The 21,021-nt window shown below is 56.8% G+C and overlaps 1 protein-coding gene across 2 annotated transcripts; it reads right to left on the bottom strand.

Annotated features, from left to right (window-relative positions):
• Positions 1–4,398: 4,398 nt before the first annotated feature.
• Positions 4,399–17,984, bottom strand: STAC2 (SH3 and cysteine rich domain 2). 2 transcript variants are annotated; one of them, XM_059996280.1, is made up of 11 exons: positions 17,819–17,984; positions 10,688–10,994; positions 10,252–10,349; positions 9,979–10,069; positions 8,454–8,569; positions 8,285–8,357; positions 8,131–8,192; positions 7,566–7,663; positions 7,125–7,176; positions 6,641–6,778; positions 4,399–5,939 (listed from the first exon to the last, which is right to left on the bottom strand). In XM_059996280.1, the coding sequence occupies exons 1-11, from the start codon at positions 17,906–17,908 to the stop codon at positions 5,835–5,837; spliced, it is 1,230 nt and encodes a 409-aa protein (XP_059852263.1). In that variant the 5' UTR covers positions 17,909–17,984; the 3' UTR covers positions 4,399–5,834. The 2 variants fall into 2 exon arrangements, with proteins under 2 accessions (XP_059852263.1, XP_059852264.1); XM_059996281.1 differs by having other exon boundaries at positions 8,454–8,566.
• Positions 17,985–21,021: the final 3,037 nt, after the last annotated feature.

Here is a 21,021-nt window from a genome sequence, read left to right as displayed (position 1 = left end):
GAAGGGAGGAGAGGAATGGCTTCTACCCAAGCCTCGAAGACTGTGCCTCAAAACTGCTCTTTTCAGCAGAGCATGAGTGGCACCTCAGACATGGTCTCAAATGTTGGTTGGGAACCAGTATTCAGTTGTGGCATGAGTTGTCACATTATTTTAAAACAACAGAAAATATATGCTTGCACTGCTCAACTGCACTGAGGTTCAAGGTTGTGGTCTACTGCCTTGGAACTCCAGGACGGTGGGAATTTGAACCACCACCAGTCCAGAAGGTATGGTCTGGACTTGAACTGCTGGCGACTGCCTAAGCTGTCTTTAGACAGCCTTATTGAGATAGAACTGAAGCTGTCATCTTGAGCATCCCAATTTCTATTTCTAAACTTTTTTTCTTTCCTGTCCTTAAAAGAAGGATTGTTTCCTGTTTTGGTTTTTGGTTTATAACCATCAAAAATGTCCCAGAGAAAAAAGGCTTTCTCAGCAGAAATTGGAATAAAGGCACATAACATACAAACTTGTCACAGCAGTTTTGAGTTACTTAATTCATATCCCTTTTTACAAATGAGAAGTAGGTTTTATTTTGCCTATTAACTGGTAGTAGTAACCACCAAGGAATTTTTCAGTAAAGTATCTGCTCTGTGAGCCAAGTACTGAGGCACTTTACACTGACTTGTATTGATTCTATAATTTTCACAACATTGTAAAGTAGGGTATTAGCTTCTCCATTTTGCAGATGAGAAAAGAGGTGAAGCCAGGTGTTGGATTCACCTGTTAAGACGACCTGAATGGGAAAAATGGATTCAAGATGAAGTAAGATAGGACTTTGTAGACTTACTACGGAGGCCTCAGGAAGAAGGCTAGCTTGGTCCCCAGGCCTCGAGCTTTGGAGGACTGGGCAGAAGATGCCTTTGGTGATCAGGAGAAGAAACTAGTGGTGGTGAGGATGCCTGGAAGAGCCAAGTTGAACATTTGGAGTGGGTGGCAGTTTGAGTGACAGGTGTCCAGGTGGAAGGGGTCAGTCAACCAGTTAAATACGGGAGTGTCAGCTCAGGTGAGAAGTCGGGGGGAGGAAAGTTGGGCACAGCTATGGCTGGTGTGCCTGTCCTGGTTACCTCTGCGGTCTACCGGTCTCTGAGGAACTCTTGTGGGCAGTAATGCGAAGGCCAATGAGGGGTCTTCAGGATGTGTACTGGGCACATGTTTCCATCTGCACTCGGTGTGGGAAAGGCAGGGCTAAAGCGATCCTGGGGGCAGCAGACCTATCCCCAGCTCTGCCTGCAGTGTCCTCGTCCAGTCCGGACAGGTGGGGATGTGGGTAGCCCAAGCCAGGGAGGCCCAGACGGAATAGTCCAGACAACCTCCATCCCCACCCATGTGCATCAGAGCCCCAGCTGAGAGGACACTGCTTTTTGGTTTCCCTGTTGCCGCCATAGCAGCCTGTGCATAATGTATCCTTAGGCTTGCTCTAAGCCTGTTATTCCATATGGGGAAGCTGTGGCCTGGAAGAAGGGCCTCGGCTAAGCTACTTGGAGCATGAGATGCCTTCTTCTCAGAGGAGGAAGGGCATTGAGGCCGCCCACCTCCACTTCCTCCAGGCAGTAGAGGGATGACAGGAAGGAGATAAGCACCTTTACTGAGGCTCGTGAGCCTGCAGCACAGAAAAGGTTTCCACCATGGACCAGGAGATGGTGCTGTTCTCTCACAGGTCACTGAAGGTGTAGGAAACTGCCTCACTTTTGGCGGAGTGGTGGGGGGGAGGAAGAATCAGGTTGTAAGAGCCTATCTCTTGGGAAGCCTTGCATGTAGAAAACACTTCTTTCTGAAGCTCACCCCGGGCCTAAGCTTACCTCTTTCCAGCACAGGCCTCTAAACCCTTCCTGGGGCAGGGCCTAGGAGGGCCCCCTTAGCAGGCAGACCCCTTAAAGTAACCGCTGGGTCTCTTCCAGGTCCTGGAGCCTTGTGGAATTCTGATGAAAAGACATGTCCATTCTCTCAAGAGTTTGCAACTGGTCCCATCATATAATTTTACCCTTTAAAGGGGCTCATGGCCCTGAGGTAAAGACTCCATGAGCAAGTCCAACTCCATTTCTGGAGGAGGAACCTGAGTCCTGGAGGGGCCAATGACTCCCCAGAATACCAGTGTGGCTAGAACACTAGCACCCACCTTTGAGTCCTCCAGACCAGACGTGGGAGGGGGTGACTCGGAGTGGGCTGCAGCCGAGAGGTACGGAGCACAGCTGCTGCTGCAGGGCCACGAGCTGGAGGAGGGGTACAGGGTACAGTGGGTGCTCTCTCTGAGGCTGAGACGGACCACCTAGGCTGGCTCCCCAAAGCACAGGGAGGGCCGAGGCCGGAGGTACACTGGCTGGTCGCACTCTCCAGCAGATGCCTCCAATGTCCTAAGCACTGGGGAGGGGGTGTTAAGAATGGGGGGGTAAAAAAAAGGCTGAAGGGGCCAAAGAGAGTGGTGCTAGCAAAATGGGTGGGGTTGCACAGCGGGGACCTGTGTCCCCACCCACTGCCTCGTATCCATCTCTCTGCCCTTTGAGGCCTCTTGTCTCTTGCCCCCAGACTCCCCCTCTTTTTGTGTCTCCCCTAAACCTTCATCCCCGCAGGATACATGCCAGCTTAAGCTCAGGCTGAGGTGGGGGGATGGAGGGCACGTGTGGGTCAGACAATAGAGCCAAACGGTGGGTTGGCACCACCACAGGTTGCTTGATATCCTCTGCCCCAGGCCAATGGTGTTGCTGGTCCTGCCACCCCCAGAGTGGGCACGGAGGAGGGCAGAGGCTACAGTGGGGGCACCAGCTGTTCCCAGCCCCAGGCTGTGAGCATGCTGTTAGTGGTCCAGCCACCACCGGAAGAAGCTGCTGTGCTCAGCAGTGCGTCAGATGAGCTGGGGAGGAGGCAGGGGTCCAGGCCAGCTGCTGGCCGGTGCAGACACAAGTTGGTGTGCAGAAGGTTTGGCTGAAAGGCTCTGACCCTCTCCAGTGGAGTAGGGTCTTGATCCCTGGAGCCCCCCGCCCAGCATTTCAAGGTGTCTCTGTTTCCATTGTGCTGGTTTAAGCCACTGAGGAACCCAGGGTCAGGTGGGGGAAGAGCTGAACTGAGAGGCAAGAGATAGAATTTCTGAGACCAGTTTGACCGTTAATTTGCTGGGTGACCTTGGGCAAGTTTCTAGTCTGCTCTGGGCCTCAGTTGCTCCAAGTATAAAAGGGGAAAGGTTGGGCTGGCTAATTTGTATGACCATGGACAAGCCACCTAATATCTCTGGGTCTCAGTTTCATCATCTGTGAAAAGGGGACACCACCACTTTCCTCACTGGGTCCTCAGAGGATAAAATAAAATTAAGTTCCTGGCATAGTTTCCCCGGCACTGTTTGTGTGAGTTCCCCTCTTTTTAAGACTCTGGACTGGGTTTGTGACCCCTTTATCCAGTCCCATCATCAGGGGTCCTAGGAAGGGGGTCACCCTCCTTCTGCTCCCCCTACCACCTCCAAGCTCTAGAGTCATCCCTGAAGCAGCCCAAGGAAAGCGGTTGGGGACCCAGGGTCTGGCCCCACGGGGCCTACCTTGATTTGGGGGGGCTGGAAGGCAGAGCCGGATGCATTCTGGCAGCATGGCGTTGCCCTGGCACCGCCGCAGCCTGCCTCTCTCTCTCTGCCTCTCTCTCTCTCTCTCTCTCTCTCTCTCTCTCTCTCTCTCTCTCTCTCTCTCGCTCTCTCTCTCTCTCTCTCTCTCTCTCGGCACTCCCCATAAATAGCACAGGACGTGCTCGCCTGGGCGATGACGCGGCCGGCCGTGCGGACGGGAAAGAGGCGGCTCAGCCGGAGCAGGTGGGCGGCGGGCACCGCTGGGGGCGGGGCGCCACCGCGGCCCCCTGGCGCCAGGCTCCCGATGAGTCATCTCAGGGCCCCACCGTCCGCGGCTGTCCTCGCCGCCAACGTATCTGCCTCGGGTTTAGGGGGCTGCGGGGGCGGGGCTGATCTCGGGTGGGTATTGAGCCCCCCCGCCCCCGACCCTGGGTACGGAGACTGCTGGTCTCCGAGGGCATCTCTGCCTGGGCAGGAACGGTCCAGACGCAGAGGTGTGTGCCCGCCCCCTGCGCGAGGCAGGAGCGCCTCGAACCCGAAAGTGGCCGCAGCCCCACCCTCTCTCTTTCCGGCGTCCCCCAAACCTCCTGCCCCACTTCCTCAGATCCCGCCTGGCTCAGGCTGCTTGGGTGGAAGGGAATGAGAAGGCTTGGGGACCCTCACTGTCAGGGCCAGCTGTCCCCATACCCCTCCTCTCGGAGATGAGCGCATTCTCCGATCTTCAGGCTGTCCCCTTTCCGTACCTCCACCACCCCCCGACCCCTTCCCCCTTCCCTTCCTCTAGCCCAAGCAGATAGAGCAGACAGGTTGGGACAAGAAACATTTAATTAGGAGTCTGGGGGCTCAGCAATGCTCCAACAGACGCCTCATGCAGCCTCATGTACAGTGGGCATTGGGCCCGCCCCTGGGACATTGCTGGAGGGGGGGGGGGCCCTCATGGCAGCAAACAGGGCAGTGTGGCTTGAGTACCCCTCTCTGCGAGGGAGAGGTGGGGCAGGGGCCAGTGGGTAGGAGGATGTGTGACTGTGCCTAGGATGGGGGGTGGCATTGGCTGGCACGATCAAGGGCACAAGAGGAGGCTCTGAGCTTGGGGGGAGAGGGAAGTTGGTACCAGAGAGAAGCAACCTGCAAGGGAGGGGTCCTCTTTGTGTGTCCCCCCCCCCGCCCAGGATGCCTACCCCCTTCCCCTCCTGGTGCTCCAACAGAATTCTTTGTCTGTCTCCCACTCCCTCTTCCTCCCAGGGCTCTGTGTCCTGGACAAGGGAGCAGATGCAACCAGAAAAGGAACCCCTGCAAAGGCAGCCCTGTCCCCTGCAGAGCCTGGAGAGAGGGGGTGAGGGAGGGTCACTGCGGGGTCAGCCCTGAAGGTTGGGTTCCTGGGGTGGGCCTGGAGAGGACTGGGACAGGAACTGAGCTTTTAGAGTCCTGACAGTGAACTGGGGGTTATTTTGAGCAGGCGTGGGCCAGTCTTTTGTTCTTAATCGGGTTTCTGTGTTCAGGCCGCTCTTGGGTGTCCTTTCCCAGTGCACAAGGGTAAGATGAGGCTGCTCTGTGGTGACTGTGCTACTTGAGGGACAGTCTCTGATTTACCACAACTTCCCCAGACCTCAGCCCTCCCCTCCTCTGTCCACCCGGGTTTCAAGTAATGGGAGAGATAACCGCAGAACTTTCCTGAGAATTGATGGAGTGACAGAGGTGGTGAGACCAGGATCCTCCTGCAGCCCTGAATTCCCTCCCTACCCAGAGCTGGGGCTAAGGGACCCGGGAAGGCACCTTCCCAAGGCCCCACTTCCAAAGGGGCAGCTGCAGGGTCACACACACGAAGACCCAAGCAGAGGCTCTGTGAGGAGAGGGGAGCTGTCAGGCAGGCAAAGATGCTGTGGGCAGGGGAAGGTCTCTGGAAGAGGCAGCAGGGAAGTTCCCCAGGAACTTCCTCTCAGGGCTGGACTCAGCATGGCAACGGGCTTTGGGAGTGCATGGGCACCAGGGGGTCCCACCTGGAGCTTTCCCATCCCCTCCCACTCTCTCCTCCTCCCCACCTCCAAGTCTCAGAGCAGCAGCCTCCTCAGGGCACCCCAGGACCCATGAAATAAAACCCTCCTCAGTGCAGAAGCCTCCCAAGCCATGGTGACTGGCCCCAAGGAGAAGGGCAGAGGGAGAGAGAGTGTGGGCAGAGGCCTGCTCCCCTCCTGGGGCCAGAAGCAAGGGCCGGGCACAGGCAGGGGTGGCTTCCGGGTTCTCTTGGCTCTTCTCAGATCTCGGTCAGGACGTTGGCTGGCACCAGACCCCGCTTCTTGCCGCTGCTGACGCGGATGAAGCCATCAGCATCCTTGCTCCTGCCCACGCCCACACAGATCTGAGCGGAAGAGACATGAAGCTGAGGCTTGGCACTGCCTGCGTCCCTGGCCCCAAGTCCTGCTGGTGGCTCCCAGGCGGTCCATCCCAGGGGATGAAGGGACCAGCGTCAGATGTGGTTGGAGCCCGGGTGATGGGAGCAGATCCCAGGAGAGTACAGGGTGCAAGACCAGGCAGTCAGCAGACACAGAGCATCACTTCGGGTCTGACCTTTGAGATCAGCTGGTCTAATACCCCTGACAAACTACCGTTTCACAGAGGAGGTAACAGGGGGAAAAGGACTTGCCCATGGTTAACAAGAACCCAAAGGCAGAGCCAGCATTCAAACCCGAGCCTCTAGACTCCTAATCCAGTGTTCCTGCCCCGACTCTCTAACATAACTCAGCCCTCTGCCTGTGTTAGCTGCCAGCCCCAGTTCCCAGAGGGGAGGACAGGAGAGCCCTGCAGTCCCACTGCTGCTTTTTTTTTTTTTTTTTTAACGGGAATTTCAGTTCCCGGACTAGGCATTGAACCCGGCCACGGTAGTGAAAGCCCAGACTCCTAACCACTAGGCCACCAGGGAACTTCCCAGTCCCACTGCTTCTAGCCTGCCTTCCCTCCTGCTGCCAGGCTGCAAGCATCCTCCTCCAGGGCCCTCGCCCACACCCTCGCCGCCTCTCTCCCACGCCCCCCTCTCCAGCCATGCAGGGCCCAGGCCCTCACCTGGCTCTCCTTGAGGCTCATGTAGCCCTGTTCCTTGTTCCCGAAGAAGGGTTGGCAGCAGCGCCAAACGTTCTCGCCTGGCCTCACCCGCTGCACAAAATTGGCTGGGAAGAAGCCAACCCGGTCGCCGATCTTGCCCTGGGGATGAGGCTGGCAATGAACACTCGTGCCACCCCCTGACCCCCACTGCTTTCTCTAGACCTAATGCCCACTCAGAGCCAATGCTGTCATCCTCCAGATTTGGCTTCTCTGTATTTGAGCCCCTAGTCGGGTGGCTTCTGGGCTGGAAAGGGCACAAGGTGGACGGAGGAACAAGCCTGGGGCGGGGAGGGGCACAGCGAGAGTAAGACCTGAGGGTGGGCCTAGGCCTGGCTAGGGCCGGTGGAGGAAGGAGAGGAGGTCTTTGGGGCTGTGTTCTCTGAGGGTGCGGGCTAGTGATGTACCTACCACCCCCCACCCTCCGCTCCCCACCCTGCGAAGTCACCTTCCACCAGTCCTCGTTAGAGTCATCCACCAGCATGATCCGGTCTCCAGGCCTGGGATGAGAGAGCAGAGGTAGCACATGGGGCAGGAGGGACTCTCCCACTCTGCATCCCAACAGTCCTAGGCCCCCAGATCCCCTGCATGCCCCCCTCAGCTGGGAGAGAGTTCTCGATGCCCTTGGAGGACCCTGAGTGACCACAGGTATGGCAGACGCTCTCCAGGACAGAGGCCGGGCAGGGGGCAGGAAACATGACATTAGCACCAATCCCTCTTGGACTCTGGCACCTCTGTCTCCTCTTTGGGCTCAGTAGCCTCAAGTGTGCCAGGAGGAGGTTCCTGAAGGTCTCCCTCACACTCGTGTTCCAAGGTCTGGGAGCACAGAGCCCTGAGGTTGGAGCCAGGCAGCTGCCCGGGGCGGGGACTGGGCCGCTGGAGGACTTACTGCAAAGCCAGGTCGTTGTTTTCCTGGGGCAGAAACTTGTAGAGCGCGACGTAGGAGTACATGGGCCCCACATCCTTCCGTAGAAGGGGCCTGGGGGCCTGTGGAAGAGCTCTGGGTCATTGTGGGGGGGACACCTTTCTTATTCCACCTACTCTCCCCTTGCCCTGACCTTGCCTACCCTGGGGGCTAGGAGATGGGGCACAGCGCTCCTGGGTCAATGACAGGGGAGGTGAAGACTGTCCTATCTGCCGTGCTTACACACCCCTGAAGGGACTGGGCCAGGGATGGAGAAGAGGGATCCTCCTCTGCCTGCTGCACCCTAGAACTGCCCACCCTTGGGGCAGTAGGAGTGGGCACAGTAGGCACTGGGTCAGTGGAGTGGTAACACCCCTGCCTCCCGGGCCTACTCACCCCGGCATTGCCCATCCCTGTAGACTGAGGATAAATGATGGAACAGGGATACTCCCACTCAGCACGCTGTCACCCACCTAGGGATCAGTGACAAGGAGAAGAACAGCCCCTTCCCACCTGGCCTGCCGGGGGCTCACTGCCAGCCCAGCCTCACCTGCTGTCCAGGGCTCTTCTCCTCTGGTCCTGACCCTTCGCTCTCGGCCGGGGCTGTGAATACTGGAGATGCCAGGGTGGGGCGAGGGTGTGAGGCAGCAGGCAGCGGCCCGTACTGCGCTCCATTCCTGCCCCTGGTCCCCAGTCCCACTCACCGCTGTCGCCAGGGCCCTCCTCTGAGCTGCGGATGCTGCCTTCCCCGTCCTCAATCAGCTCATCCCGCTCGCTCTAGGGACACAGCGAGGGGAGGGCTCAACCCCTGGACCCCCCCACCCTCTGAGACCTCTGCCCCCGAGGCTCCCCTTTGGTGCTCCCCATACCTACCAAGCTCCGCGTGGGGGACTCAGAGGTGCTGCTGAAGCTGGAGCGGTTCATCAGGGCCAAGGAGGTTCCGTAGCGCAGGGTCTCATAGACGGGGTCCACCTTCCCGCTGGCCCCTACTGAGGAGTCACCATCAGGGCCGGGCACCCTGCTGCCAGCCTCGCTCTGCCCTGACGTCCTGCATCTCAGCCCTGGCTGCCCTGCGGGCTGTCCCGCTCAGCCAGCCCTAAACTGAAATCTGCACTCCTCTCACCTGCCCCTCCCAGGTCTCCCTCACGGTATGAGAGCTCCGTGTCCTCCCACGGTGCCCAGGCACAAACCTGGAGCATCCTGGACCCCTTGCCCGCCTCACTGCCTGTGTTCACTCCATCACCTCATCCTACCTCCCAAACACTTCTAGAATCTGCTCACTTCTCTCCATCTCCACTGCTACCAGCCTGGTCCAAGCTACCAAACTCTTTCCTGGCAACCATCATGGCCTCCCAACTGGTCTCCCTGCTTCCAGTCCAGCCTCTCCAACCCACACAGTAGCCATAATGCTCTTGTAAAAACACAAAAATTGACCTTATAATAAAGTCCAAAGACCTGTGGTTACCAAGGGGGAGGGGGGGGTGGGGGAGGGATGGATTGGGAGTTTGGGATTAGCAGATGCAAACTGTTTATACGCAGAATGGATAAACACCAAGGTCCTACTGTAGAGCACAGGGAACTATATTCAATATCCTGTGATAAACCATAATGGAAAAGAATATGAAAAATAATATATATATATGTATAACTGAATCACTTTGCTGTACAGCAGAAATTAACACAACATTGTAAATCAACTATACTTCAATTAAAAAAAAAAAAGAGAATAAAGTCCAAAGAACACTCTTAAGATGGACCCCGAGGCCCTGCACCCAGGGTCCCATCTCACCCTTTTACTCTGACTCCCTCAGTCCCATCCTCATTATCCTTTCTTTAACTCTCTGCCTCTCCCTACCTCTGGCCTGCCTCCTGTCCACACTGGTCTTCCCCAGATCCTCAGACTAATTCCCTATCTGTCAAGTCTCCCGGATGCCTTCTTTGCCTCTGTGGATGAGGTCGGTGCCGACTTTATCCTCTCTTTATTCCCTATCCTTCCGTTTCAGGCATTCACCAAATGATGGTTAATTGATGATTTATGTGATTATTTATTTCATGTCTAGCTCCCTTACTAGACCATGAGCTCCACCTTCTTCAGGGCTGTGTTCCCATGTCTAGCACAGTGCCTGGCACTTAGTAGGTGTTCAATAAAGTGTTTGTTAAAGGATGGATGAATGAATGAATGAACTCTACATTCAGGACAGCAGCATTCAAAGAAGGGAAGTGGGGAAGAAAACCAAAACAAACAAACAAAAAGAAGAAGAAGAAGTCTAAAAAAAAGAGAAGGGAGTGGTAGTCGTGCCAAGAACGGGCAGTGCCATGTGACTCAGGTGCTCCTCTGAGGAGTGCATGGGTCTCTCATCCCACCACAGTGGGATCAGGGGCAACAGTGGACACTCACCAGTGGGTGGGGACTCCTTGCTCATGGCACAGGCTGGTGGCGGCTCATGCACCAGGAGCGGGGAGCTGAAGTTGCGGCGGAAGGAGGAGGACTGTGGCGGGGGGTGGGGTGGGGCAGAGAGAGGGCACAGGGAGGTCACAGCCCCTTGAGAGTTTGGCCTTCCCCAAGCCCAAGCACCACCCCACATGAGGAACCAGCCCTGCAGGGCACTCATTCCCCCACATGCCAGGCCTGGGAGCATCAGCCAGCCATCTCTGTGTGGTCCCCACTCACCATCTTGCCTGGGCATTGCTGGTGGGAGATCTCCTCGGAGCACCAGAGGTGGACGCTGACTTTGCATGTCTTACACCGCAAACCCTGCTTGGAGTTTCCTGGGAAGAATGTGGGTTTGGCAAGAGGGGGTGGTCAAGAGAGGCTACATCCAAGGGCAAGGAGCAAAGGAGGCAGGTTAGGGCATGAGGGAGCAAGGGACTGGGCATCCTCATGCCAGCCTGGGGCCTAGCTCCGACCTCCACACAGTCAGGGTGGAACCTGAGCTGTTAGTAAACACAGCAACACGGGGTCCCCACCCACCCCCAAGGGTGCTCATGTGTCCTCCCAGAGGGAGGGGCACAGTTAGGTTTAGCAGCAGCCCAACATCAGGCAGTCAGGTCCATGGGCCCACACCCACACTCACCCCGACCCCTTCTGTTGCCACCCAGGCACCTACCCACAATGAACTGTTGGCACAGCTCACAGGGGCTGGCTCGCTTGAAGACGTGTTCCTGGAAGCTGTGCAGCCTCACTGGTTTGAGTGGTGCCAGGGGGCGTGAGATCGGGCAGGGGGACAGGGCTGGGGTGTGTAGGCCCCAGTCTGCAGACGCTGGTGGTGGGGAGGGAGGTGGCAGCGGGGTCGGGGGCGTCAGCAGCACCTCGGTGGGGCATTTGGGCTCAGACCCCGAGCGAAAGAAGAAGTTCTCCATGCTCTTACTTCGGAGGATGTTCTTGAGGGAAAGTGAGCGCTTGAACCTCTGGAGCTGAGAGAGGAAAAGGGGCTGTGAGCCTGGAGGGGACTGGCTCCCCGGGATCTCTCCTTGGCCAGCGGCAGCCTGAAGGCTGAGAGCCAGAGGTGAGATGAAGTACTGAGAAAGAGGCTGCCAAGTCCCAGAAGGCAGGTCACCATCCCAGGTGCCCACAAGAGCCAGGCAGGGAACCTCCTCGAGCAAAGGAGCTCTGGCTGGACAGGCACCTAATTAGGAGTGGTGGGAACTGGACAGTCAGCGAGTAGCTGCTGGTCTCCTTCAGCCAGCTGAGCTAGTCTGTAGGGCAGCCCAGCGTTGCCAGGTTTCTCAATTTTCAAAAAGAAATCTAGACTTTGTTTTTTAAAAATATTTATGGGGCTTCCCTGGTGGCGCAGTGGTTGAGAGTCCGCCTGCCGAGGCAGGGGACACGGGTTCGTGCCCCGGTCCGGGAGGATCCCACATGCTGTGGAGCAGCTGGGCCCATGAGCCATGGCCGCTGAGCCTGCGCGTCCGGAGCCTGTGCTCCACAACGGGAGAGGCCACAACAGTGAGAGGCCCGCGTCCCGCAAAAAAAAAAAAAAAAATTTATTTATTTGGTTGCATTGGGTCTTAGTTGTGGCAGGCAGTTTCCTTAGTTGCAGCTCACCAGCTCCTTAGTTGCGGCACATGGGCTCCTTAGTTTCAGCATGTGAACTCTTAGTTGCAGCATGCATGTGGGATCTAGTTCCCTGACCAGGGATCGAACCCGGGCCCCCTGTATTGGGAGTGCGGAATCTCAACCACTGAGCCACGTGGGAAGTCCCTAGGCTTTTTTTTTTTTTTTAACCTCTTTATTGGAGTATAATTGCTTTACAATGGTGTGTTAGTTTCTGCTGTATAACAAAGTGAATCAGCTATACATATACCTATATCCCCATATCTCCTCCCTCTTGCATCTCCCTCCCACCCTCCCTACCCCACCCCTAGACTTTTTGTTTATAAAAGTAATTTTTTAATAAAAAATATTCATCCATTTCATGAACTTATGAAATTTAAAGTCAGTTAAGAGGGACTTCCTGGTGGTTCAGTGGTTAAGACTCTGTGCTTCCATTGCAGGGGGCACAGGAAGATCCGCATGCTGCGTGCAGCCAAAAAAAAAGAAGTCAGTTAAGAAACCTAGAACTTTATGTGACATTGGATAGAAACAAATTCAAGAGGCTTTATTTCCTTTTTAATTTGCAGAAATGGTAGAATACTATTTCTCCCGTGCCTTGCGTTTTTCTTGGAAGTCATTCCATACAAATACACACAGAGTTTCACCATTCTTTTTGTACGGCTGTACAGGAATTTCACTGAATGGAGGTACCATTTACTCGACTTAACAAAATAATACTTTGGGGGCCAAAACACACCAGGTCCTCGGTCCTTGAACGGGGAGTGGGGGAGTGGTCACCCTGGACCCTCATCCTCAGGGCTGATTCTCCCTCCAAAACACCTCTCCAGTTCATCCCCTGTAACACCTCAGCACCCCAGAGCCCTGCCCTGGTTCAGGTTCCAGCACCCTGTCGGGTTCAGGGCCATAGCTCTTTGCCTCCGCCTTGCCCATCCCCACCTGTTCTCCATGCACCTGCCAGGGAGGTGATCCCTGACCCCGCAAAAAACCTTTCATGGCTCCTCAGGACCCAGCCAAGCCCCTGTCCCAGCCATGAAACTGCAACTTGGCCAAACCTGCCCTTGCAGCCCAGGCCCTCCACCTGAGCCCACATGTGAGGACTTGAACTCATCCGTGTTTCATGCCTCTGCGCTTTTTACGTGTTTGTCCTCTTTGCCTTATCCAGTTATTCCCCGCTTTCTTCTTCAGGGCTTCCTGTGATTCTTCCTTCTCTGGGAAGCTGTCTCTTCTTCTGCAGGAATTCCCTTCGGTGGGACCACTCCCTCCTCTGGCTGGCTGCATCTGGACGGGCTTCCATGATAGCTCCGATCAGGTTTATGTTGTCCTTTACTTCTCACTCCTCCGGGAGGCTGTGAGCCCCTGGAGGGCGGGGAAGGTTGCTTCAAATGCCCATAACGGGCCTCAGCACATAGTGGGTGCTCAGTCAATGTTTGTGGAATAAATGATGAGCAAGTGGCTGGAATCCTAAACAGAGCACGTGTTCTGGAGTGCACGGTGGATTCTGCGGTGAGGCCAGAGTTATTCCCATTGCTCACTCAAACACACCCTTATTCTACCCGGAGTGAGATCTGGACCTCTCTAGCCAGACCCCTGCCCTACTCCCCTCCTGTTGAAAGCCCCTACCCCTCCCATTCCTTTCTACCAGTTAAAAAAAGAAACGGGTGGAGGTGGGGGGCAGAGGCCTGGCTCTAGGCAGGGAGACTTGGCCAGGGTTCCCAGCTGGGACACCAGGCAGCCTGTGTGCCAAGGGAATGGAAGTGGTGGCCCCTCTAATCCTAGGGAGGCCAGCAGGCCACATGACAGAGGGGAAAGCAGAGGGGGAAATGTTTGGGCAAAAGGCGGGCCCGGTAGGCCAGCTGAAAGGCCAGAGCCCTAGGCGGACTGGCATGCTGAGCTGCTCAGCTCCTTCCAAATCCAGCTTCCTGGCCAGCACTGTGGGCTTCTTTGTGTGTCTCTGAGAAGCAGGGCCCCGGGCCCCAGCTGCCTGGGCATTGGGGCAGAGGTCGAGGCCCAGAGGGACAATTAATTAGAACACGAATATGTTCTATGTGGCTCTCGGGGCTCTGACAGGCCCAGAGGGGCGGGTGAACCACCCACTGCTCTGCACAGGGGCCGTGGGCACAGAGCACAGGAGGTCTCTGGGAGGATGTGCTGGGGGGGTGGGGGCAGAACGCAATCTGCTGCCTGAAGGCAAGTTACTTCACTTCCTCTCTCTCTAAGCTTCAGTTTCCCCACCTCCAAGTCAGGGTTAGATGCTCTCTAAGCAATACAGGCTCAAGTCCCCAAAGCAAAGCCTAAACTTATGAACATAATGAGGGACTGTCGTTGTCAGAGTCCTGGAATTGATATGCAGAATCTCATTAACCCTGGCACGACCCACTGAGGTGGTGACAATTATTGGCCCCCTTTGCAGATGAGGAGCTGAGGGGGTTAAATCACTCACTCATCATGAGTCCGCAGCGGCTAAGTAGCAGAGCCGGGACTTGAACCAGTGGCTTTGGCTATTGAGCGCAAGTGACCAGGAGCACCCTGCCTTGGCCCTCAGCTCTGGCCCTCAGTTGTGCCATGGGCTTGTCATGAAATGTAGGGTTAGAAGGGACTTGAAAGACTAGGCACATAGAGCAGTCCCCACCCCACACTGCTCTGGCCATGTCCCCTCTGAATTATTGTCTGACTCTGTTGGTCACCTCTTGTGACGGCAAGCCCATCCTCTCTTGGGACAGTCATTCCATCTTTGGGCAGCTGCAACCGCTGGAAAGTGCTTCCCTATTTAGAGCTGAAACCTGCCTCCCTGCCTATCGGCCCTTGTCCCTCCCTTGGCTCCAGGAAGGGATACTCCCGCTTACACACATCAGTTCTTCAAATATTTGAAGACATCAATAATGTTCCCCCCTCCTGAGGCCATTATTTCCAAAGTAATCCTCACAGGATGAGATTTCAAGCCTCCCTACTCTCCAGCCTGTGCCCTTTCCTGGTCCCTGCCTGGCCTCAGTGCCAAGAGCCACCTCTGCAGGGTACCAAAAGCCTCTGGAACAGAATGTTCCCTGCCACCAGGGCAGCCCCAACTCTGCCCCAGATCCCAGGAGGGTGGAGAAGTGGGAAGGAATGCCACCTGGGGTGGCTGGCAGATGTCAAGGGCTGTGGCTGGAGGGCAGATGACGGCATCTCTGCCAAATGGCTTAATGCCCGCCCACACCAGAGACATCTGGCTTGGCCACCCAAACCTCATTTGGGCTCAGCCTGGCCAGGTATTTCCATTCCTGGGACTCCTAGTTCCCAGAGAAGACCTTTCTCTACCTCCCCACCCTCTATCTTTTTGGTGCCCCCACTGTCCCAGGACCCATTCCCTGGTGTGAGAAGAAGTCACCATACACCCTGGCAAGCTGGCCCACCTGGACCCCATTCCCTCCCAAAGCACCAGGAGCTTGTCTGGCTTGGAGCCTGGACCATCAGACCTGTTATTCTGAATCCCCTCCTGGAGGCAGGACCTGGCCTGCCTGCCTCCTCCCCACCTCTCCACACCCTGGACAGTCCTTTCCTTCCTCAGCTCCTGCCAGCTCCTGAAATGGCACTAGGCAGCTGGCAGAGGGTGGTGGCAGATGTGACACAAGCTGACTCAGATGGCAGAGCTGGCATGGCAGGGTCTTTCCAAAGATGGCAGCAAAGGGGGTGCTGGCAGGCCCTATGTAGTAGGATGGGATGGGGACCCAGAGAGGGCGATGCTGCCACTAGGAGGGTGGCTGAGAAGCTTGGGTGCCGGAGTGATACCCGACTTTAGGGTGAGCACGAGGCTGGACTTGGGCTGGCAAGAAATCCCCAGGGAGCCCCAAACACTGATGAATAGGTCTGGAATGTTGACTTCACTGCCTAATGAAGACAAGTACACCAGCCACCTCTGTTGTACCTGCCTCAAACTGAGCTGGGTGGGCAGCACCGACCCTCTCCCTTCCTCTTCTCCACCTCTACAGTCTGAAGACAGAAGCTACTTTGGGACAAGTTGAGGTGGGGGAATGGAAGGAGGCTGGCAAGTGTTCTGAATCCTCTCTCTGCCCACCTCTGCCCTCCTGAGTACCTTCCCCCAGACCTGCAATCCAGCCTGTGCTGTTATTACTGAGTCCTTCATAAATGAGGTACAGGGGAGGGCGGCAAAGGGGCAGGGCTCCAACTGGCCTGGCACAGAGGGACCAGGTCAGGTGTACACTCCCATTCCTTCCCTGCTCCTCAGATCTCCATGGCTCAGACCCAGAGGTGATGGCATGGGACAGTCCTTGGGCCGGGAGGAAGGAGGTACAGACCTGCCAGGCCCTGACCACCCCTCCCCACACAGCTGAGCCTGCAGCCTGCTGACTGCTGAGGCAGCACTGCCCAGCCCTCCTGCCCGCTCTGGAGAACTCTTAAGGAGGGGGCTGAGTGGCCAGGCCGTGGTGTGGGAATCAGGGCAGGACCTGGGAGGCCCTCAGTCCCCTGGGAAGCAAGCAAGGAGTTTGTATGTGTCTGTCCAGGGTGACTAGAAGGCAGCTGTGAAGCTCAGGGGCGCTGGAACTCAGGATGGGGCTCAGTTCCCTCAGGATGGGGATCTTCTGCTTGAAAGAAGCTGTCACAAATATTCCAAGCAATATTCTGCCCCCCAACACCTCATTCCTTTCCCAGTAGACTTGGCTCTCTGAGGGGGAGGTAACTCTGTGGTCTGAGAGCCCAAGGTCTAGTTCTCAGAAGGGAGCAGGAGAAGGTCAAGTGTGAATCTGAAGACTCGGCTGTGGAGACCCACCGGGTCGCTTTGGTTTAGGCATGGGGAGCCTACCTGGGGTGCCTCAGCCTACCTGGGGTGCCTCTGGTCCTACTCATCTTCCCTTGGTCACTCCCTTGAAGACCTTGACCTTGAATTAACCTCATATCCTGGGGGCGGTCAAGACAGAATTAGGAGGAAGATGGGCATTGGAAAGAGCTATAGATGAGCCAGTGATACCAGGGGGAGCCAAAGACCCCACCCATTTCTGGTCCTGACTGCCCCCCTCCTCATCTGGGTAACAGAAGCCGGGTGGGAACAATTTACCAGGGTGGAAAGGGAGAGAGTAGTCTGGGCCTGAAATCTGGGGGGGTGGGGGGTGGGCAGAGAGAGCACTGCCCCTTCTTCTCTCCCCATCCCCAGGTCCCCCGCTCAGGTCGCTTCCTGCAGAACTTCTTGCGGGTCAGCACCTAGAACTCGGGGAGGGAGCAGGCAGAATAGAGGCATGGGGGGGGGGTTGAATGTGAGCAGTGTTCTCCCCCACCCCACCGCCTTCAGCGCCAGGAGTCTGCGCTCCGCCTGACTTCCTTGGGGAATAATTTATTCATTGTGACTCCCGCAGGAGTAGCAATCATACATAATTAGGGTTAATTATGACATTCATTAATTATGATGACTTCCCTTTTTGTTTCTAGCTGCTCCCCGCCCCCCTCCCCGGCACACGGCCCGCTGGCATGGGCTGCCTGTCTTTCTCATCCGGAGCCGCAACAACAGTCCCCGGGTCCCCGCCAGTGATGGTCCGCCCTGCAGCAGCCCCCAGCTGCGAACTCAGAAGCTGCGCAGCCCCCGGCCGCGGCCTCACGTCCCCGAGCCTAACCCGGTTGGGAGGGGGGCGAATGCAGGACTGCGGCGGGTCAGAGAGAGACATCTAGAGAGACTCAGAAATAAACACACAGAGACGCCGAGAGGACCCGAGACGCACACAGAGAGATACCAAGACAGAGACAAACAGGTTGTAGAGACATTTTCAGAGAGACACAGGCAAAGAGAGAGGGACAGACAGAGACCTGGCGGACACGGGAGGGGTGCGCCTCGCACGCACACGCGGGCGAGTATACCAGCCCACACCCGCTACACACCGCTACACACTGCCTCCGCCTTCGCTGCGCCGACTCCCTCCAACAAACGCGAGTTACATACAATCTCCCTGGAGGGTCGCGGTGGAGCGTCCGCTCATCACGCGCTCAAGGGCGTGTCGTGCTTGTGTGATGGGGGCTCCTTGTGGCCCCTCGTCACGAGCCCACTGCCCCCGGGTCGCCGCGCGGAGCGTTAGGGACCACACGGGCCCCGCTACTGTGACCCCAGGGCACCCGAAGCCACAGTGGCAACCGCATCGGGAAGAGGGCGCCCGGGCTGGGGGCGCGCTGGGCAGGGGTCCAGGCCTCGCGCCTCCCGAGTTACCTTGGTTTCCTGGAGGGCAGAGACGGTCCCCGGGGGGGTGTGGGTGGCCGCGTCATCCGGTTCGTTCTCCTTCTCGCTCATTTCGGTCATGGTTAGGTGAGAGGGTGCCGAGACCCGACGGCAGCCCGGCTGGAGGCAGGCTGAGGGTGGCAGGCGTCTCTGTGGGACCCTGAAGCCCTTCTCTAGAGACTGCCCCCCAACGAACCCCAGGAGAAACCCGCCCAGGCAAAGCACCCCCCCCCACTCCCGGGTGCTGGCGGAGAAAGTTCCCGGGTTCGTGGGTGAGAGGAGGTAATTACACGGAGCCGCGGGAGCAGGACGACCCCAGAAGTGAGGACCAAGGATGCTGCTCCGAGCGAGGGGAGGAGGGAAGTGGGGACTCGGGGATGAGCCGAGGGAGGGAGCGATGGAGCTGTCAGTGTCCGGCACGCTTCACTGTCCTCTACGTCCGCCCCGCCACCCCCTCCCCTTCCCCTCCCCCCGCCGGCCCCAGCCGGGCACCCCCTCCGCCCAGTCCTCGCCTCCCAACTTTGATTTAGGAGGTCGCCTGGTCCCTCCCCTTTCCCTCCGCAGCTCCCCAGCGCCTCTATGCAAATAAGGTTCTCAGCTATTGGCAGCCGCGGTGGCCAGGAGGGCGAGCTGGGCGGAGCCTGGGGGGGGGCTTGACATGATGGGGAGGGGCTTGGAGGGTAAAGAAGTGGAGGGAGCAGTTTTACCTGAAAAACCCGGAATTGGGGGCGTGACAAGGTTGAAGGAAGCCTCAGGAGATCATATTCGAGTCTGGAAGGGTTGGGGGGGGGGAATAGAAATAGGTTGGATCTGCAGAAGGATAGCTGAAAGTGAGATAAAGGTAGGACCTCCTGATAGCGACGTGAAGAATGGGGACACTTTCGCCCAATTAACTGGATGTCTCTCTGCCCTGGAGACACTCTCCCCAAATGTGTCTCTCCTCGGACTATGTAGGGGTTTCCTCAGCAGAGAATGGACAAATGAACATCATGTGTCAAAGGCCAGCCCTGTCCTGGAAAGCAGGACAACTATATTGTTTTCCAGTCTTGTTGCCTGGACTTCAGCAGAGAAGAGGCCTCGGTCCCCACACTTGAGGTCCCCAAACCTCTCCAAGACATGCCCCCTCCTAAAGATCCTACCACAAATGGAGTTAGATGGGGGTAGGGAGAGGTGAGGGGGAAGAGGTTTCTTACCCTCCAAGGTGTCCTCTGTCCACTTGGCCTGAAGCTAATGCATGTCACCTACCTGCTATTTCCCGAACTTCCCCTACCTCTCCTCCTGCCTCTTCTGGTCCTGATCAAAAGGTCTAGCTTCATCTCTGGGCCTATCCAAGAAAATGGAGGTAGGTTGGAGGTTGAGAGAATCCTTCCCTGGGTGTGGGTGGAGAGACTTCTGGGTCTGAGTCTCCTTCCTCCTCATCTGCTGTGGGTGATGAGATGAGGGGGTGGGTGGCACTCAAGAGGGTCCTGCCTTTATGCCAGCCCTGGAGGAGGGGGCTGAACCTAGTGTTCCGTCCTCCGCCCGCCCTCCCCCCATGCACCTAGCCATTCATGCCATCTATCTCCTCCTGAGGATGAGCTCACCGGTGGAGCACTGCTCAGGTTACTGCGTCCAGGAGTAGATATTTATTTGCCACTGGCAGAATTAGGACAAGGGTGGACGGGAGGGTTTGTGGTAGTGGGGGCTTAGTCCCCTCCCCCTCCAGATCCACACACTGCAGACTCTCTGAGTGCTAGCTTTCCTGAAAGGAGTTTGAATAGAACCTGGCCTCAGCCCTCAGACCAGTTTCCCCAAAGGCCCATTCATTACCAACTGCTCCCCTCTGAGGGCCACCCTCCTCCCTCCTGCCCAGCACAGGTCAGCCCAACGACCCCCACCTAGGCAACTCAGACTTAGAAATGCTTGGAGCACCTGAGATGGGGTCATCAGCCCTCTATCTCTACCTGTCCTGGGCTGGAGCAAACAGGGGCTTCGTCTGTGTTTGTGAGGCCTCCTGGGGGGAGGTACCCCTGTTTCCCTCCAAAGAGAAGAGGCTCTGGGTTCCTTCGAGTCCAGTACCTGTGTAGTCACTAATTCACTTGACCCTGGGTAGGTAACTTTTTTTTTTTTTTTTTTTACGGTACACGGGCCTCTCACTGTTGTGGCCTCTCCCGTTGCAGAGCACAGGCTCCGGATGCACAGGCTCAGCGGCCATGGCTCACGGGCCCAGCCGCTCTGCGGCATGTGGGATCTTCCTGGACCGGGGCACGAACCCGTGTCCCCTGCCTCGGCAGGCGGACTCTCAACCACTGCGCCACCAGGGAAGCTCTGGGTAGGTAACTTTTAAAGCCTTGATTTCTTCATCAGCAGAATGGAGGTTGTGCCTACCTCACTCCCGGGAGAATGAATGAGACAGTGTAGTACACCACTTAGCCCAGAGAAGACAGGCACAGAAAGTTCATTTTCTTCTTTCTCTCCTTTCTTCTGGGAGATTTGTCTCTTCCGAGGTCTTTTTCTGAGGTAGAGAGAAGAACAGCTTCCTTCCCTCGCTTTCCTCGGCTGCTTGCAGCCTGCTACTCCATGAGAGAACCGACCCAGGAGACTCTGACTAGACGTGGGAAAGAATTCCCAGGGGAATCAGTGGGGCAAGGCAGGGAAGTCGGTACGCCCTGGGGCCCATCTGGTCTGGGTTTTAGAAATCTGAGGTGGGGCAGCTGTGGAGGAGGCAGGGGGCTGGATCCCATGACCTCTGGATGTCCTTTCTGGCCTGTGGCCTTCCTGTTTCAGAGCGGTCTTTAATGATCTCAGTCTGAGTCACTGTCTCAGTGCCAACAGTTCCCACTGCAGTGGCTCAGAGATGGGGCAGGAGCAACTGGGCTAGCTTCTCTGGGAGGAACATCTTAGACTTGGAGGGCAGAAAGGAGGGGTTGTCAGATGGGCAGAAAGCAGCAAGGTGGTCCAGGAGGATGAGTGGCAGCCGTAGTCTCAGAAGGGCTCTCAGACCAGACGTCATGATAGAACTACCAGGGGGCCTCTTACTAGGAGAGCTGAGTGAATGAGCATGGGCGCTGGGCTCTCGGGAGCCTGGGGACAGAGGGATGGATGGAGGGATGGACAGATGGCTTCAAATCTGCATATGGCACAATGTCCAGCACATTAAGACATTAAGAGCACCTGGTCCTCATCCTGGTCTGCCCTTTTTTCCTGCTCTGTGA

The sequence above is a fragment of the Delphinus delphis genome, chromosome 19 (genome assembly GCF_949987515.2).
Source record: "Delphinus delphis chromosome 19, mDelDel1.2, whole genome shotgun sequence".
Lineage (NCBI taxonomy): Eukaryota > Metazoa > Chordata > Mammalia > Artiodactyla > Delphinidae > Delphinus > Delphinus delphis.
This window is presented reverse-complemented; position numbering and strand designations above follow the sequence as displayed.

Bases quoted from the DNA above. Each gene is read 5' to 3' on its own strand.
- STAC2 (XM_059996280.1), bottom strand. From the start codon at position 17,908: ATGACCGAAATGAGCGAGAAGGAGAACGAACCGGATGACGCGGCCACC. The intron at 10,070-10,251 runs GTGAGTGGGGAC...CCCCCGCCACAG, and splicing joins AGCAATGCCCAGGCAAGATG to TCCTCCTCCTTCCGCCGCAA. The intron at 8,193-8,284 runs GTGAGTGGGACT...TGGCATCTCCAG, and splicing joins GGAGGGCCCTGGCGACAGCG to TATTCACAGCCCCGGCCGAG.